Source organism: Gracilinanus agilis, chromosome 2, assembly GCF_016433145.1.
Source record: "Gracilinanus agilis isolate LMUSP501 chromosome 2, AgileGrace, whole genome shotgun sequence".
Lineage (NCBI taxonomy): Eukaryota > Metazoa > Chordata > Mammalia > Didelphimorphia > Didelphidae > Gracilinanus > Gracilinanus agilis.
Genome location: NC_058131.1, coordinates 663,754,737 through 663,774,761, shown reverse-complemented (window position 1 = coordinate 663,774,761; position 20,025 = coordinate 663,754,737). Strand labels below are relative to the sequence as shown.

At 40.0% G+C, this 20,025-nt stretch overlaps 1 protein-coding gene across 1 annotated transcript in view; it reads right to left on the bottom strand.

Annotated features, from left to right (window-relative positions):
• Positions 1-1,050: 1,050 nt before the first annotated feature.
• ZCCHC24 (zinc finger CCHC-type containing 24) overlaps positions 1,051-20,025 on the bottom strand; it is a 124,350-nt gene continuing 105,375 nt past the window's right edge. The window contains exon 4 of the mRNA XM_044660240.1: positions 1,051-1,355. Coding sequence (XP_044516175.1) covers positions 1,242-1,355 — 114 coding nt within the window. The 3' untranslated portion in view covers positions 1,051-1,241. The remainder of the gene's footprint in view (positions 1,356-20,025) is intronic.

Genomic DNA, 20,025 nt, shown 5'->3' with positions numbered 1-20,025 from the left:
GACAACAATCAAAGTCTTATGACCCAAGAACTCACAATGAAGGTCTCAAAGCTCCCCCCACCACCCAATACTCTCAGGTGCTTGGTTAGTGTTTTTGTCAGGGTCAAGCTCTCCCTTCCTTGCCTTGACCCTCTGGACAGGGAGCTGCCACCTTCCCAAATGCAGGGAATACATTGGGTAGTTTCAGAGTTGGAGATAGGAAGGAAGGGAGGATTTGGGGAGCAGGTGAGGACTCCACTTGTCGGAGCCTTCTCCTACTCCCTCTCCCCCCTTTGCTACATGTGGGTAAATTTTTTTTTGTATTAATAGCTCATCTATTGAATAGAAAATAAGATATACATTTTTTTCCCATAAAAGTGGCTTTTCACATGATTATAAAGTCAGGGTGCCTGTCTGGGCATGGGGAGAAAAGGGATGCCTTCAGTTTCCCTGTTATTCACAGTAAATTTAGTGCATCTGTGGTCTAATGCAGAACTAGAAACCCAGAGGGAGCCAATGGACAGGGAGAAACCTGAGAAAAGAGAATTACATGTTCATACCCTGTCGGGTGGTAAGTAGAAGGCAGTGGCAATGGGGAGAGAGGCCCAGGAGAGGAGACAATACTACTTCCCCACAGCCACCCCCATAATTGGCAGAATTCAAGCCCTCTGTTCATCTCAACTGGCCCCAGAAAGTTGGATGGATCTGGAGGTCCTGGCCATGCTTCCTGGCATCCCCAGTGCCTCCAAGCCTCCCACTCAGCTCTTCCTCATATCCACAAGGACCAAGGGTCCCGTCCTTTGCCTCTCCTGGCCAGGACACTGGAAAAAAAACTGTGTAAACAATCAATAGGACAGCCCCCACCCCTTCTCTCCCTCACCTGGCCTGGTGGCGGTCCCATCAGGAACACTTTCAGTAATACTGTGTGTCCTAAAACACTGGACAAAACCCAGATTCCTATAAATACTTCTTGCATGTGTACAGGCACACACAGACACACACAGGAAGGGAAAACACAGACAGCTACACAGACAGACAGACACGCACACACAAACAAGTGTTACATTCTGTTAACTGTAAGGCATGTTATTCCTTTATAGAAAGGTGATCACGGGTGATGTCTTTTTTTTTTTTCTTCCCAGAGGTCGCATTTGTGTCATGACTCTTGCAGATCGGGTAGGAACAGGGTGCCCCATGGTGCCTGCCACCAGAAGCTCTAGGGGCTGAGTGGTGGGGGGAAGGCCCACTATCTCTGGGAGGTTTTATTGCACTCGCCGGCAGTAGTAGCCCAAGACTTTGCACTTCTCACACAGGTGCTGAGGGTGTTCTTTGCTTTGATCTGAGACATCCAGGCCATCTGGTTTTTCCAAAGGTCTCTGCAGAAAGGGAGAAGAGAGGAAGAGGAGGGATGGGAAGGGGGAGAGAGAGAGAGAAGAAGAAGAAGAAGAAGAAGAAGAAGAAGAAGAAGAAGAAGAAGAAGAAGAAGAAGAAAGAAGAAGAAGAAGAAAGAAGAAGAAGAGAGGAGAGGAGAGAGGAAAGAGAGGAGAGAGCGAAAGAGAGGAGAGAAAGAGAGAGAAGAGAGGAGACAGAGAGAGAGAAGAGAGGAGAGAGAGGAGAAGAGAAGAGAGAAAGAGAGAGAGAGACAATTAGCAGTCAAATTAGTTCTGTTTTATACAGACAAATCAAGAGACCTACCTTCCTGCCATTGTTCAGCTGAGGTCTCCTTCCCAGCCACCCTCCCCTCACCACCCAGTACACTCTCATTCTTTGGTTCCTTCTGCAAAATCAAAACACACAGTATTTAACTCCACCCTGTAGGAAACCACAGTTCTTATAGCCCTTGGTCACAGCAGCTCTTCAAGGAAGAAGAAAAATGTGTCTCATTAGAATTATGATACTGGCTCAGTTGATGGCAGCAGCATCTCTTTGGGTGGATGGGAGGTAGAGTGAATGGAGTCCTGAACCTGGAATCAAGAAGACCTAAGTTCAAATTCAGGCTCACAAACACAGTAGCTGTCTGATCCTGGATAAGTCACTTGACCTCTGTTTGTCTCAGTCTCCTTATCTGTAAAATCAGAATAGCCCTTACCTTCCCTGTTGTGAAGATGGAATAAGAGAATATTTGTGAAGTGCTTAGTATAGTGTCTGGCACACTCAATAAACTCCTTCCTTTGACCAGGATTCCCTAGTTCTAGACAGAGCCCAGGAGAAGAGGGATGTTGTCCTAGGAACATTAATTATCGGAAACAAGAAAATGAAAGGGGATGAGGGTGGAAGAGGGTTATGGACTGGGTCTAAGTAGAAGGATTAATTCCACACAGATTTATAAAAGAAAGTACTACCATTTCCAAGTCAATCATAATAAAATTCTATATTTGTATAGAATTTATTAATTATATCATTATATATAGAATATGTACATACAGAATACATATAGACTATACATGTATTCTATATAAACTGCTCAAAGACTCTGGAAGCAGAGACAATGATGAGAAAACTAGATCCTACTCTAGGCAATGAGGACCCACACTAGAGTGGTGGCCAAGTTAAGCAGAGGAGACCGGCAGATGGGTGTCTGAGGTGGAGGAGGAAACATCTCTAGGTCCAAATTCCCCAAACGACATGGCTTTATTTGGTGAACATCTTATATACATTAATAGTTGTGTAGTTTGTCTCCCCACCTAGAATGTATGTTCCCTGAGGTCAGGGGAGATTTCACTTTGGTTTTGTATCTCTAAAACCTAGAACAGTAGGAACTTAATGATTGTTTGTTGTTTGAAACTAATTGGGTATGGAGGTTGAAGGGGAAGTTTAGAGCCTGTGTGACTGGAGGGATGGTGATGTCATCCACCTAAAAGGGTGAATTTGGGAGGATTGGCAGATACAGGGGAAAGATGAAGTCACAGAATCACAGATTTAGAGCCAGGCAGGATTTCAGAGGGCATCTAGTCTAACACCCTCATTTTATAGATGGGGAAATAAAACTCCAGGGAGGCTCTCTCTTGATAAAGGTAGAATTTGAACCCAGATCAAGGTGTTCTGTGCTTAAGGCAGGCAGCCAGTGGAAATAAGGCAGATGAGGTGAGAATAGAGGTAAGGAGGGATGAGACAGCTAGATGGCACAGAGGGTAGAGTATAGAGTCTTGAATTCATGGAGATGAGTTCAAATCCTGCCCCAGATACTTACTATGTGGCCCTGGATAAATCGCTTAAACCTCTGTTTACCTCAGTTTCATCCTCTGTAAAATAGGTATAATAACAGTGTGTCTATCTACTTTGCAGGGTATTTGTAAGAATCAGACAGGACAATAGATAAAAAAGGTTTCACAAAGTGCTAGCTATTATTATTATTATTATAATGAAAGGTGACTTAGTCCACCCACCACAAGGACAGAAATTAGTTTCCTTCCCTTTAATCCACAGTGCTTAGCAAGAGTTCTCAGTACCCCTCATTGACCTTGCTAGAAAAAAATACCACAACTTGCTTCAGAAAACTGAGCTCTCCTTTTTTAATAACAATGGACATTTCTGGCTGACAGAATTTTCAAAAGAAAAACCTCTATGAGTTAAGAAGAGATTAAGACTTATGCAGATAAGCTACCAAATGTTGGAATATGAATCGGAACTCTCAGGCTTCTGATCCATTAACTGCTCTATCTCCAGCCTTTCTGCCCCCTTTCCTAGATTATTCTCTCTGCCTCCAGTCTTCCTTCTCCCTGTCCTTCCACATTTTGTATCTGCCTTCCCTGCCCCCTGAAGTCTGGGAAGAATGGGGCAGAATTCTTCTTTAATCCATCCTGCACATTGCACTCAGGTTAATTGTGCTAAAATGATGCGTCTAATGGAAACTGCTGGCAAGTTTTGGTTTTACTTCTATGACTACTTTATCATGCAACCTTGGATATGTTCCTTTGACTTTTCAGAACTTAGTTTCCTTCTGTGTATACCAAAGAATCTGGATCAGAAAGTTCTTTACAAGAGCCTATACGTCACTGATTTTTTTTCCTTCTGGGTACAGTATGGAGGGTTTTAAGACTATCTTCTGAGGAAATCACCTTGGGCTTACAGAGCTTCTCAAATTGGCTTGACCTCACTGAGATCTTGTGCTGATCTCATGTGATTTAATGGACAAGGAATACCTCTAATCTAAAGGAAGTACTTCTGGGTCTTAGAAGAATAATATCCAAACATAACAACTAACAATATTGAGTGGCAAAGGCAGGATCCAAGAAATTACCAGCAGTCTGGGAGAATGGGCTAGCTCTAATAGCATGGAATTTAACAGGGGTAAATGCTAAATCCTACACTCAGGTTCAAAAAATGAGATTCTCAAGTCCAGTTTGAGGAGGCACATCTATCTGAAAGAGATCAGGGGGTTTTGGTGGGCTACTAGTTTGACATGAGTCAACAGCCTGATATGGAAACAGCCAAAAAAGTCAAAAAACTTCCCTGCAAGATAGAGATAGCAGGGTCTATGGTCTACCCGGCCAGATCCTCTCTAGAGTACTATGTTTGGTTATGGACATTATATTTGGGAAGGTCATGGATAAATTGGAAAATATCCAGAGGAGGATAATCTAGAAATTTAGTTAGGACAGATGCTGCCTCTGAAAAATAGGAAATTTATCAAAGACTGATTATCATCATTACTTAGAGAATTTTAGCTTATATAAAATAGTTACCACAATGAGGCTGAGAGAACTCATAAACCACCTTAGTCAGAAAATACTTGGTCTCCTCCCCAAGAGGAAAGACATGGAAAATGAGGGAACAGAGGTTTATAGTACAAACTCATCTGCAAAACATTACATAGGAGAATGACAGAAGATTATAGGCATCATTGCCTCAAAAAAGAAGTGAAGAGCAGCTGGGAGGGTAGGAGAATTTATAACACTCCAAAGAGGGTCATAGCATATGAGGCAGCTAAGTCATGTCATCCTTATAACATTTATAGATAAAACTAGCATGAAGTCAACAAATAGATGTGAAATGAAAGCAACTTGTTAAGAGTTTCTATGTTGACTCATTCTAATCATTCATGATAGAGGAATGGCTGCATCTGGATTTTTCTCCTTCAGTGCCTGATGTGAAAAAGTGAGAATGCCAGTTAAGCTAGAGAAGCTGGGAAAAACAGTTAACCTTGACCCAAATACATATAGGAAAAAAATCCATGCTGAGTGTGACACAATTTTAAAGGAACTCAAGGTCTAATTTCCAAGAAATATCAATAGGAAACTTTTCTCCAAAATGAAAAAAAATCATGGAAGAATAGTGTTGATAATAGTAAGAAACTTTTTTAATGATTAAAAGACAGGCACCTACAAATTTTGTATGTCTATTTCTCATTTATATAAATTTTTACTATAATATATGCATATATTAAGGAAATGCTTGATGGAAACATAAGTAGGGAACAGAGACTTTGGCAGATGATAAATTATAGCTGAATACATTTTCACAGTCATACAGTTCACTGAGACATGCAAAAGCTCCAAGACTCTATTAGATTTGTTGTTTATTGATTTTTAAAAAGAATTAAAACCTCTACTTCTCTGTCTTAGAATCAATACTGCTATTGGTTCCAAGGCAGAAGAGCAGTAAGGGCTAGGCAATGGAGATTGAGTAACTTGCCCAGGGTCATACAGCCAGGAAGTGTCTGAAGCCAGGTTTGAACCTAGGATCACCTGTATCTAGGGTTGGCCTTCAATCTACTGAGCCATGCAGCTGTCCCCTATTGATGAATTTTTAATGTCAGTGGAAAATAAAGAGGTAAGATCTTGCCTCTTTACATATGTAAATATCACATAAGAGAATTCACAATAGATGATGCCACAGAGATAACTGATCAACAGTCTTCTGAGAATCACCATCAAAAAAGGTATACACTGACTGAAGATGTTCACCAGCATCATGGGAAATGTCTTGAGTAAAGTCCAAATAGAATGAGCATTCCCTATAGACAAAGAATTTCTCTAGATGGTCCTATTTGGAAATTCCAAATTGCTGATTGCACTGGGCACCAGAATATTACATGGCTTCCTCAATGACATCTACTAGTATTGTTAGTAATTCACATGGGAAAAAGTGGACAAAGAATGCATATTTCCAAGATTATAACATACAGTTGAATGGGCAACTTTATGAGTTAATCCACTAGTAATTATATATTGAACAAATACTCCTGAATGTTAATGACTAGTTCTCTCATTGAACTTTGTCTTCATTGGGCTGCATTCGTATCTGGGTAATAATGTCCTGTTTTTAGTAATCCCAAGGATTTCCCTACAAAATTAAATATTTTAGCACCAATATTCTCCCAGTAATGGGATAGGATTAAAAATCATGGAATGCCATGATACCAGAAAAATCCAAATTGCAGAAGGAATAGAGCAAATATTGCAAAACAGTAATAGAAAGATGCATGGTGGGTATGAGTGGAATATACAGATGATGAATACAAGAGAAGCTCTGGTTTCATGGGTGGATATAATAGGTCAAAACTGACCATGTTGGGCTGGTACCTCTGATTTGAGATTGGAACAAGTTGTGATAGTTATCGAAGGAAGGTTTTACTTAGCCATAGGAAGGGAGGGACATTCAGAGCAGAGAAGGAAGGATAGGGCAACAATACATTTCCTGTGGTGGTCATCTCCTACCAGTTATATGGCTGGCTGACCAATCTGAAGCCTCAGGAGCTGGAGCTCTAGTGGTCATTTTTGTACTCGGGTAACCAGGAAACTCTCAGTCCCTTGAGCAAATTAAATCTTGAGGATGTTTAAGAAAAAAGACCTTACTAAAACCACTTGGTGAGGGACTCCAGTCTCTATTCTAGTAGCCAAAGCCGAACAGTTGTGAAGTAATCATCGTATTTGTGATAAGCCTCCCCATACTTAGCTAGGTTGAGACAAGGTTGGGTCTCAGAGAGTAGGAATAGTCTACTTCCAGGCCTGTTTGAGAACCCTTTCCAGCCTGGTAGAACCTATCAGAGGTTGGCATAGCCTTTGAGACCTCGGGGTCACCTCTGTTCCATGTGTGGCAACAGACTAGGACATTGAAGAGAGATTACAGGTGTCAACAAAAACTAAAAGAACCAGAAAGAGGTGGGTGGGTACTTTGGGTGAGATTTTGAGAGAAACCTGGTCAAGAGTCTCACAGTGTAAAAAGAAATGGTTGGATTTTGATCTGTAATGGTGGAGGAACTATTGGCAACAGAATATTGAACTATCAAAGGATAACTTGTTCTTGATTTACAGGAAGACTGGAGTAAGAAGGGAAACAGATGAAAATGTCCTCATCGAGTAGCCTTGTTTACAGTCCATCTTCGGGGGACAGCTTGCCAACCAGAGTGATCCTTCCCTCTATCCTCTTTTTCCACCTGGTACAAAAAAAGTGTTGTATTTGGGTTCGGATGATTTGAGTTGAAATATTGGTTCTGCTAGTCCTGGGTGACTCTGGGAAAAGTCACTGAAGTCCTTTGGACCTCAGAATATTCAGTTGCAAAATGAGGGTGCTGAACTAGCTGGCCTCTAAGGTCTCCTTTATCATGAAATTGTATATCTTCTGACTATGAAGTACCATGACCTGTCTCCCAATTACATGGTCCGAGATCTAGGGGAGTTTGGGAGAGGGGAGAATTAAGTCCTGCAAAGCTTAACCTTAAGGATTATCACAAACCCTGCCTTGCTAAATGTGCTGTAGCTTTGCTTCAGAAATCAAAGAAGAATTCATCAGTTAACCAGTTTGTTGATAGAAGCAGTTCTCTCCTCAGTCCCCAGCCTCCCTCCCTCCTTCCCTCTTTCCCTGGGGCCTGGGAATCATTTTTCCTGGAAAACTTGCAGAGGATGCTGGGAGGACTCCTGGTGAGGACAGCTTCTTGGCCAGTCGACAAAGACACTACCTTCTCCATTGCCTTGGCCTGCCTCTATCATACTGACTTCAGAAATAATCCCCCTGCAGGGAAGAAAGGGGGTGGAGGAAGAAATGCAGAAGGCTGAGACTCTAACAAGATTAGTAAGGGCCATCTGGAAGGCACATGTCACTGGGAGTCTAGAGACTTGGGTTCTAGTTACCCGCTCTGTCAGCAATCTGCTGTGTGACCTTGAGCAAATCAGTTAATCTCTCTGGGTCCCATTTTCTTCATCTGTCAAACTAGAATAATCATTTTTGCCAAAAAAAGACCAAGAGGAAGTCTGCCTTTGGCATGTTGGGTACATTTTTATTGGGGGACGTGGATAAGAATTCACAGGATGAGAATGTGTGGGTAGGTGAGTCACAGCCTGCATCTTCAAAGGTGGACCTCTAATAATAAAATCATGGATCTACTGACTTACTGAAGTATTTTAGTTGCCATGCCTTCTTTGCCTGAGTGTTGAAAGGATCAAATGAGATGGTAGATGGGAGAGAAGTGAGGTCTCACAACTTTACCCTTCCCATCATACCACCCCTTCTCTTTGCTTTCTCACTTGGATGAGTTTGTGGTCATAGAATGGGCTGAATTATCATGTTCAGGGCTCTTGAATAGATTAAGGAGCATAGATGACCTTTCCTAAACATTTCACTTAGGTAAAACAGAGAGAAGGAAGGTGCAGATGGGGAAGAATAAATAGTCCGATTTCATGTCTTCATCATTAGATCTTTTTCCTGGACCTATTCTGCCTGGATTTGCTGCTAAATGGTTCACATATTCCCATTCCCTTATACTAATCCCAATGTGTTGATTCTGCCAACATACAATTTTTATTTTTTATTCTCAATTTACCACTCTCATGACTATCAGCCACATCCCTACTCTCCAAATATCCCTGTCTAGACTTGCTTACTTTCACTGTGTCCTCTGAGAATGCTTGATCCATCATTAACACCCTTTCTTTTGTCTCAAATCTCTTCCTTTCTTATCCCTTGTACCTTCTAGCTTTTACTCAGACATAGTTACTTCACTACCTTTTCTAGTACTGAGTATACTCTTTCAGCCACTTTAATTCACAAGTTCCTTACTCCAAGGCCATTTCTAGATTTTCCTTTTACCATCAATGAACTACAATGAACATTTCCTTTTTGAGTCCCTGTATCCTTATTTATTGCTCAATTCAGATCCTTGTAGGTACAATCTGTTGATCTCCAGGACTTTCTCCTTCTATGTTCAATGAATTCAATGCCTGTCTCATAGTCATTCTCTTTTTCCATCTCCCATACTACGGCATTTCCCCATACAATTTGATACTCCCTCAAATACCTTAACTTTTCAGTTCTTCAGTATACTCAAATGGTCATACTCTTGACCTTGCCCACAAGTGTCCACGAACCCTGAAATTCTTTATCTGATCATAATCTTTTATCACTCTATCTTTCCCTGTACTTTCATCACTTCTTTGCCTTGTATTTGATCTTCACCATGACTTTTATTCTTTCCTCCCCTCAGTTCTTTCCCAACAATCACTACTGCCCTTCTCTTTATTGACCTCTGATGAACTAACTCAACTCTACCTTATCCTTGTCCCTTGCTTTCCTTACCCCTTGACCTGGAGATCTTCACACATTTCCAGATTCTAATCTTGAATTACTTTCACCCACCAACCATTTTTCTCCTATTTATATGCTGATGAACAGAGCTGGAGGAAATCATAAAACTGTGCTGAATGGGACCATGGCACCTTATCTAATTTCAATTGAGTGCTAACTGCAACAAGACAAACATTCCATTTTCCCCTAATTGATTCACTCTCCCACTCTTCCCAGCAGCTGTTTCAAGCAAGTATTTTTTTCCTCCGCAAGCCTTCCATGAAGCCTATTCTCCCCAGCCCTGTCCACAGAGAACCTCACTTCATACTTTACTGGAAAAAAAATTGGATCTCATTTGACAAGAACTTTGACTTTTCTCTTTTCCCTCCTCATCTCAAATCATTCAGACACCTTCCTTCATTGTCTTTTCCTTTACTCTGGTCTTGAATGAAAAAGGTGGTCCTTCTTCTTGCTAAGGCAAACCCTCTCTATATGTACCCTTGATGGATCCCCTCCTAATTTCTCCAGCAAATTGTTCTCGTTATTCTCCCCACTCTTTCTTTCTCTCTCTCTCTCTCTCTATACTGTCTCCTTCCCTGTTACCTTACAAATATGCATGTATTTCCCACATCCTTAAAACCCTCATCTGATCCCATTTTCTATGCCAGCTAGCATCCTCTATCTCCCTCCTCTTCACATTTAAACCTCTTGAGAAAAATCTTGTACACTGAGTGTTTCTACTTCCTTACTCTTACTCACATCTTAGCCCTCTATACAATATGACTTTTGACCCCATTACTGAACTGAAACTGCTCTCTTCAAAACTACTAGTAATCTCCTAAGGGTCTTTTCCTTAATCATCATGTTCTTAACTTTTCTGTAGCATTTCATGCTATTGATCATTTCCTCCTGGATTCTCTCTTGCTCCTGGGTTTTTGTGACACTCTTTTCCTCTGGTTCTCTTCCTACCTGTCCAACCACCCCCCATCTCCTTTGCTGGTTCTTCACATAGGTAAGTTTGCACTCTATCTTTGGTCCTCTTTTCTTTTTAGTTTCTATTATTTCATTTGTTGGTCTCATCAGCTCCCATGGGTTTATGCTGATGGTTTCCAGATCTATATCTCCATCCCTACTATCTCTTTTGGGTTTTAAGATGTATCACCATCTTCCTCTGGACATCTTGGACTGAATGTCTCAGAAGAATTTCAAACTCTACTTATCCAAAAGAGGACTCATTATTTTTTCCATAAAACCCTCCCCTCTTCCAAATTGATTACTATGAAGGCCACCACCATCCTTGTGGCCAACTAAGTCCACAACCTGACTTTTTGCTCTCATGTTTTATATCCAATCTATTGCCAAATCTTGCTATTTCTCACTTTCCTTACATCTCCCTGTATGTCTATATTTCTGGATGTGAACATATGGGAATTTGCTTTGCTTGACCATGTGTATTTGTTATGAGGATTTTGTTTTTCTTTTAAATTAGGAGGTTAAGAGAGAGAAAAAGTAGAGGACTTGTCGAATGTAAAAGTAAAAAAAAAATTAATGAAAGAAAAGAATGGAGAAGCTTTGATTTTTACTTAGGAAAACTTTGAAATGATGGTGTTTTTTTCTTTTGCCATGAAGGAACAGATTCCCTAGTTTAAACTGAAGAGTATATCACACTTAGCTAGTAAGTCATTCCTTGAATGGTATGCTGTTTCTTGGGTCCTCAAGGCTTGTTGGTTCATCAAGGTTCCTGGGAGTCACCTCCATGAAAGGTGGTTTTTATTTACCTGGTGCTCCTATAGCATAGGAGCAGGGGCCAAATTTGGACATTTCTAGATTTTCTCTACTAGGCAGAATCCTGGCAGAAGAGAATATTGTTTTTGTTGGGCGAGGATGAGATATAAAGATGAAGTCCCTTGAGGATTAGGAAAAAGTGATGTTTAGAAAACCATTAATTTATCTTTCCGTAGTATGGATTGCTATGGCCAAAGAATTCATCAAATGAACAATCTATTGGTAATCAGACTCTCTGTATTTGCCTTGCCTTCTGAAAACAGAAATAGAGTGGAAGGAACCTTTAGCAACATTGTCAACAGTTTCCATTGTCTACTTGAATATTTCTAGGGACAGATTGCTCATTATCATACAATAATGCCCATTCCTTGTCGGGCAGCACTAATTGTTAAAAAAAAAAAGATTCTCATATTGATAAATTCTTCTTTGCTGTAACTTCTACCCTCTTAGGCCTAGTTCTGTCCTCTGGAACCACACAAATAAATCTAATCTCTGCCATGTGAGAGCTATTCTTATACTTGACAGCTACCCCACTTGAATGAAACGAATCCCACTTCCTTTAGTCATTCCTATAGGTTTAACTAGATTCAACTTTTGAATTCTGGAATCCTGCGATCTTCATAGGAGATGATTTCTAGTTTTCTAGATTTTCTTCAATTTTCAAAATTGAATTTAAAAAACTCAAAATCTTCAAATTTCAAAAAAGATTTCTAGATCTTCTTCAAGCAGCTGATCTTCCTCCTCTGAATATGCTCCATTTTAAAAATTATTCTTTTACAGTATTGTGCCCAGAAATGGACACCAAACTCAAGATGTGACCTAGCTAGCTCAAAGTAGAATGGGATTCCTTGAAATAGACCCCATTTTTCTAGCTTCACAGTATTGTTGTGAAGGAAGCCCTTAGTAGACTGTAAAACCCAACCCAAATTTCCTCCATCCTATATCTGTGCATTTGTATTTTCCATTATTAATCATAAATTCATCTATTCAGTTTCTTCTTGTTAGGACAGGTCCAACCTTCCAAACTACTGAGAACTTCCACAATCCTAATTCTGCCAATCAGTATGTTAACTACCTTTCTTTGTAAGTCTGAGAAACCTCCCAATCTATGTCTTCATCTAAGTTACCATATAACAAAGCAAAAGGGAGAGCCCTGCCATGCCCTACTATCAGTAAATAGTCAATGACCATTGATTGAATGCCTTCTATGTTCTAGGTACTGTGTTATGATCTGGAAATAATACCTGAATATATTAATTGATACTTTTTGAATATAGTTTCTCACCCAATGCTGCAGCAAACCTAACCGGGATATTACTTCAGCCCACCTCTCTCCATCTTGTCTGCATGAATATCATGGCAGACTTATTTTTCCCAGTGCCTTCATTTCCATACTGTTGTTCCTCTCTTCGTAATAGGATTCAGGAGTGACCCACCACAGTAGAGCAGGATGGATCCTAGATTTAGAGTCAGAGCACCTGGTTCAAGTTGGGGCTCTGCCACTTACTCCTTGTTTGACATTTAGCAAGTCTTGGCCTCAAAATTGAGTCTATATTTTTATCTCAGTTTTCTTTTCCTTAAAATGGGAGGGTTGGACTCAATGACCTTCTGGTCCCTTCTAGCCCTAAAGCTATGATCCTACATCTCCATGTGTAGCAGATGTGTTTGGGGGTGCTGTGTGGTTCTGGGTGCTGGCCCAATGTATGTAGGGACATGCTGCATAAAGAGGAAATTCCACCAAATTGATTAATAACTTAAATTTATATTATATTTTAAAGTTTTGCACAAGTGCTTTCTTTACAGTTCTATGATTTGGGTAGTATAACTATGTTATTCTAATTTCAAGATGAATTTACTGAGATTTAGGGAGGCTGCCTTAGTAGAATTTACCATGACCATAGAATAGAATAGAATTTGCTTTTACTATGACCATATATCCAGTAAATATCTGTCAGGATTAGAACTCAGGTTTTTAATAATAATAATAATTATTATTATTATTTTAATCAGCCAAGGTCTCGGGGTAGGGAAGGCAGCCAACTCCTCTATACTTGCCCCCTTTCTGTCCCAGAAGGTTCTTCTCTCTATGGACAACTCCATCCTTAGTGACTTTGAGAAGCTAAGGAGGAGGTGGAGGAGGACGAGGAGGCCAGAAGAAAGACAGCCTCCGTTCTGCATCAGGGAAACATTAAGCAGCTGGGATTGATTGACCCAGGAGGGAAACTGGGAGGTGAAACTGAGGTTAGTGTTTTCTTCCGGGAGAGGGGGAGCCCTGTGCAGCTGGAGGCTAACAGGAAACACATGTGGAGGGGGGACGCTTCTGAGGTAGGGGCGGGAGGAGGCACCACTTTCCCAGGAGGAGGATTCACAGCCAGGGTAAGACCTAGAGAGCCCCATGGAGAGGAGACCTCATGGCTCTGCCCCTTCTGGAAAGATCCTTGGGCCTGGATGGGAGAAAACAAACCCGATGTCAATCTTCTGCTATGAAGGGGGGCCCGTGATAGAAAGCAGTGAAGCCAGTAGGGTGGTGCAGGCCACAGAGAAGGGATTTGGAATCAGAAGACTTGGAAGGGTCTGAGAGCTCTTCCATTTGCTGGGGGACTTTGGAGAGGTCTTCTGAGACATTGACGAGCATCAGTTTCCCCAAATGTAAAATGCATGCAAGAATGCTCGGACCCTCTTCTTTATAGGGTTTCTTACGAGAAAAGTGTTTCAATCACTCTTTTCATCTGGGCTGTTAGTATGGCTTATTTATTATGCAGCCACAGCATGCCCACCTCTGTGCTCAGGACTGTGGGAAGATAAACAGAAGAAACACGATCCTTAAAAAGCATACAGTCTAGTTAGGAAGAAGAGAGATGAAACGATGGGAGATTAAAAGAAGGCAAGCATGGCATAAGAGGGAGGGAGGCATATTCCAGAGTAGCCTGGTGGGTTCTCATTCTAATGATGTTCCTTATTGACTGTGAGATTTTGAACACAATACTTTGTACTAACTTGCTTTGTGCCTCAGTTTCCTCATCTGTAAAATGAAGGAGCTGGCCTGCATGGCTTGTAAAGTGCCCTCTGGCTTTCACATTCTACCTAGAGCAAATCCATCACTGAGAGCTAATTGCATTGGAAGTTCAGATTTTAAGTTCAGAGAAGAGAGAGAAAATGTTGACTAACAAAGTTAAAGTCAGGGAAGACTTCCTAATTGTCTTAAAGCTGGCATCTGTGAACATGGCATTTAAATATTATCAATTAATTATTAATATATAACAAATGCTTTATTAATAAAAACAATAAAATATTAATGTTATTAATTATATATTATCATATAATGTCAGTATTAATAGTATTAGTAAATAAATTGATTTTAGTATATTAATATTAGTAAATAAACTAAATTATTAAATATATAATATATTATGTAATTTATATAATAAATAATATTAATATACAAATGATATCAATATAATATNCATTAATACAATAAAATAGATAAATATTAGTAAATAAACTAAAATTAATCGAGACATTAAATAAACATTATACTTCAATAGAATTGGTTTCCTTTGTAATCCTGCGTATTTTATTTTATGCATTCAAAAATATTATTTTGAGAAAGGGTTCAGGGGCTTCACTATGGATCTATGAACACACAAAAAGCTTAAAAACTTTCATTTTAAACAGTGGGTAGAATCCAGAGGCAGGGAGCAGAACAGGAAGCATTTTAGGTAGGAAAATGGTACAAGGAAAAGATGACAGGAGTGTGATGTGGACAGGAGTAGGACGTCTTAGAGACCACAGTAGTGGGCATGTTCTAGGTGGGCACATTCTAGGGAACCTCATGGGATTTAGAGCTAGAGAGGACCTTAGAGGTCACCTAATCCAACCCTCTCATTTTAGTTGAGCAAACTAAGGATCAGAGCTTTAAGTTGCTTGCCCATGAGCATTTGGGTAGTAAAGAGCAGGTTTCAGATTGAAATCCTAATCTTCTGTCTCCGGAACCATTCTACCTTCACCCAATGCCATCCTGCCTCTCCCTGAGACGCAGTTTACTTGGATTTTGCTTCATTTTGTCTGTCTCCTTATGGCAAATGGCAAAAAACCTCTTCTAGCTCTTGCATGCCCTGAAACTGTGTTGCCAAAAGAAACTGAGCTCTTCTGAAACTCCTGTCTGTGGGTCTGGTGTCAAAAGGAAGTCAGGAGTACTCTGGTACCCGAAACCACCAAAACCACTTTATCCTGTGGCCACAGTCCAGGTGGAACAGCTATTATATCTCAGTCCCACCCCTTGAAAGTCCTGTGGCCAGCAGCAGCACTCAGAAGCAAATGGCATTTGGAACCCTCCATGGCTAGAGTAAGAGAGAGAGCAAGAGATTCTTGGCTCCAAGAATCAACATTGTAGAATGCCATTCCCGTGAGGAGGGAGAAATTGGAAAAGATGAGGCAGAGGGGATTGTAAAGGTCCTCAGATTCTGGGCAGAAGGATTCATGGTGGCTGCTATAGAATGTAAATTCTTTGATGGTAGAATCTGTTGCATTTTATCTTTATATCATCAGTGCCTAGCCCTGTGCTAGGAATTAGTAAACGTTTGCTGACTGGAATGGAATGCTATAGGCGATAGGGAGTTATTGGGTGTTGGTGACTCAGAACAAGTATATCATACCTACTATGTGCCAGGCATTGTACTAAACATTTTTTACAAATATTCTCATTTGATCAAGCCTGGGAGCTAGATGCTATTATTATCTCTATTTTACAGAAGGTAAGGGTTTTAAAAAAAGAGCAGTGGGAGGGATGTACTCAGAAATGAAGGTGATATAAAAACAAGAGAATTGAGCCAAAATTAAACAATAAAGCAATGAATTTATTATATACACCTACTATGCACCAGACACCATTCTAGGTTTTGAGAATTCAGACAAAAACAAAATGGTCTTTGCCCTCCATAAACTTTAATTCTAATTTTAAGTAATCTCACCAGAGCAATATGAAAAGAAAATGCCCCTTCTACTCCCCTGAAGTCATTTAATCTGACCTCGTGGCCCTTGTGCTTGACAGATGGTCATTCAGCATCTTGAATACCTCCAGTAGCAAGAAACTCACTACTTTGCAAGATGGCCCATTTGGACATTGAAAAGCTCTTCTTTTTGCAATTATTATCCATGTTTTTCCTATAAATACTGCACAGAGGTTTGACCTACTGTATTTGAGGTCTTCTGGTGGTCCTTTTAATATTTCAAGGATATCAGGTAGAACATTATGTTGGATCACTCTTGCTACCTGCCCTATCTACTTATTTTCAGGGATGGGGCCCTTCATTTATGTCTTTTATGTTGGACACCTTTCCATTGTCCTTCAGTTTGTCTGCAATTTTTATTCTTTGGAGATCACTGTGTTCTATGGCTTTCAGTCACAAAGCATTGCCAGGAGAATGTTGGTCTTGAAAAGATGTTTTTGTGGCAGGGAACAGCTTGCTAAGCTGCAATTATCTTCGTGGTGGTCTGTTTACTTATGCTGATCATAAGCACTGTAAGCTATGATGACCAAGTGTTCTAGGAAATGATGCTTCTTGTTGCCCTTGGTTGAATAATCAAACCAAATCCAACAACCAGCCAATTCCTTCAGTCATCTCTCCAAGGAGAACCTGTGAGCTGTCCCCCGTTGAGCTGGAACTTTCTTGCCTCCTGGTTTCACTTACAGTGAGAATATCAGTGTGGACAATAAATGTACTAAATAATAATGTATTAACCTTGCATGGAAGTGGGCTCAGCATTGCCCAGGAATGGAAGGGGTAGTGTGGTAGAAAGAAAAATGGATTTAGAACCAGAAGGCCTTGGTTCAAGTTCCAACTTTCTCTGTATGTAACTCTAGAGAAAAGATTTGAAGTCAGAAGACTTGGCTTCAATTCTTGTCTCTGCTATTTGCTGTTTGTATGACTCTGGGCAATTCACTTGACATATATGGGCTTTCATTTTCCCATTTGAAAAATGAGGGAATTAGACTACATGACCTTGGAGGTTCCTTCTGTCTCCAAATTTCAACTTTTCTGAGATGAAACTCCTTCATCTGCAAAATGATTGGTCAAGATGGTCTTTTACTATTGAATATTTTTTATCTCAATAAATACCCAAGTGCCTTCTGTCTCTATCACTCAATTGAAATTGAGTGTACCGCTGCAAGATCTTTATCTGATCCTTCTTTCCCATTGCCAAGGCCACCAACCCAGTTTAGGGTCTTATCACCTCTTGCTTAGACTATTGAAAATACATTTTATTGATATCTTTTACTTTTCCATTGCCTAGATTTCCTCCTGAATCCCTCTGAACCCCTCTATCAGAGAGCTGTCCCTTGTGGCAAAGTATTTTTATTTTTCAAGTTTATTTAATTAATTTAGAATATTTTTTCATGGTTACATGATTCACGTTCTTTCCCTCCCCTCCTCCCACCTCCTCCTGTAGCCAACAAGGGATTCCACTGGGCTTTACATGTGTCATGGCAAAGTATTTTTAAAAGAGAAAGGAAGGAAAAGAGAAGAAGAATCAGCAAAACTGATTATTGAAAAAAAAAAGTTGAGATTACATGCAATATTCCTTACCTATGAACCTCATCTCACCCCCATCTGTGCATAGGAACGTAGAAAAATCTTCTTATAGTTTTTCTTTGGGGCCAAGTTTGCTTTTTTCTAACTTCACAATGTTTACTTTGGATGATTTTATGGAGGTTCTCTTCTCTGACATTGTTGTAGTAATTTTATATATTGTTTTCCTGTCTCTGTTTACTTTACTTTGCATCAGTTAACGTTAAGTCTTTTCATGTGCCTTTATATTTATAATGCCTGCTGTTTCTTACAACATAAGAATTATGCAGCAATTACAATGTAATATTCCATCACATGCATGTACCATAATTTGTTTAGCCATTTCCCAATCAATGAGTATCTACTTTGTTTCCAGTTCTTTGCAACCACAAAATGTAGTGCTATAAGTATTTTGAGGTATACAAAGCTTTTCTTTCTTTCTTTCTTTTTTTTTTTTTTTTGGCAATAAACTCTTTGGGATATATGGAATCTAAAGGCCAAAGAGTATTGAGAGTTTAGTTACTTTATTTAAATAATTCTAAATTACTTTCCAGGATGGCCGCACCCAAAATGCATGAGTGTGCCTCTTTTTTCTACAATCCTTCCAACACTAACTATTCCCATCTTTTGTATTTGTCATTTTGATGGATATAAAAAGAAATATTAGGGTTGTTTTTATTTTCATCTTTCTGATTATTTGTGATTTGGATGATTCTTGTAGTCATTAATAGCTTTCACTTCCTTAAAGAATTGTTTGTTCATATCTTCTAACTACCCGCCATTGGGAAATCTGCCTGGATTATTCAAATAATTCAGTCTTCCTGTCTCTAGTCTCTTTCCCATTTTAATCAATCTTTCTCATCCCTCACAAGTAATATATTTCAATTATCTTTGATCCTAGGATCATACATTTAGAACTGGAAAGAAATTTCAGAGGCTATCTAATCCAATAATCCCATTTTACAGATGAGGCAAATGAGACTTCGAATGAGACTTATCCATGCCCACCCAGTTTATATCAATGGTAAGATTTAAACCTAGGTATTCCTGACTCCAACTCAAACACTTTAGTTAGCATGTTATGCAGATACTCCACAGCATGGATAATTCTTCCATCATGCCCCCTCCACAGCCTAGAAAATTATTTTGGGGAGTTGCTGTGCATGAAAAATTCACCGATAGGCAACCAACTCTCCAATGATGAGCTTCAAAGCACTTAGCTAGATTGATTTGGGTGAGACACATTGAGTGCAGTCAGTTCCATGTGGCCAGGTTAATTTGTCTAAAATACCAGTGTTTATCATGTCACCTCTGTTCAAAGACTGCTGCAAGTTATAAGCTTTTAAAACCTAGTATTCATGGAAGACACTGTCTTCTGAGCACGAGGAACTGGGTCACCAATGAAGACCTCTCCAAGAGTTTCCTGGCAGGCCTAGAACCTCATTGCCTCAAGCTGGGATGACCTGACAGCTCAAGGTTTTGGTTTGCCCCTTTGTGAGCTTCTGTGTGTGAGAGCAAATAAGAGTTAAAAGGGAAGGGCAGGGACAATATAAACCATGCCCAAGAGCAGTTTGAGACTTCAGCAAGAAGGGCCTAAAACCCAAAGAAGATCACAGAAAATCAGAACTGAAAGGGGCTCTAGTTCAATCAGTTCATTTTATAGATGAGGAAACAAAGGTCTCTTTAGGTAAAAGTGACTTGCACAAGATAACACAGTATAGTAGAGGAAGGAATTTTCCTAATGGGAGAGGGACTTCATAGATGGATTTCCTTCTTCTTCATTTCCTCATTCTAAAAGAAAATGGGAATGGGGCAGCCTGGATTGTGGATGGACTTGACAATAGGGAAGGCAGGAAGTTCTCAATTTCAGCAAGTAACCAACCTCCATCCTGGTCTGGAGTGTGTGACAATCTACCCTTACCTTAAAACTCCCTACTTCCAAAATGGTGCATGTGCATACACACACACACACACACACACACACACACATACACACACACACACGCACACACACACACCCCTCTCTCACCGGGCAGATACTCTAGGGCCAAATGGCAGGAGGAGACAAGATTCAAATTCAGGTCCCTATATTGTCCATATTTAGACCATCTTATTCTCAGTTTGTCTAAACTCAGTCATTGGTGAGACTTATGTCTAGAACAGTCTATCTGACATATATCTGAAAGTCAAA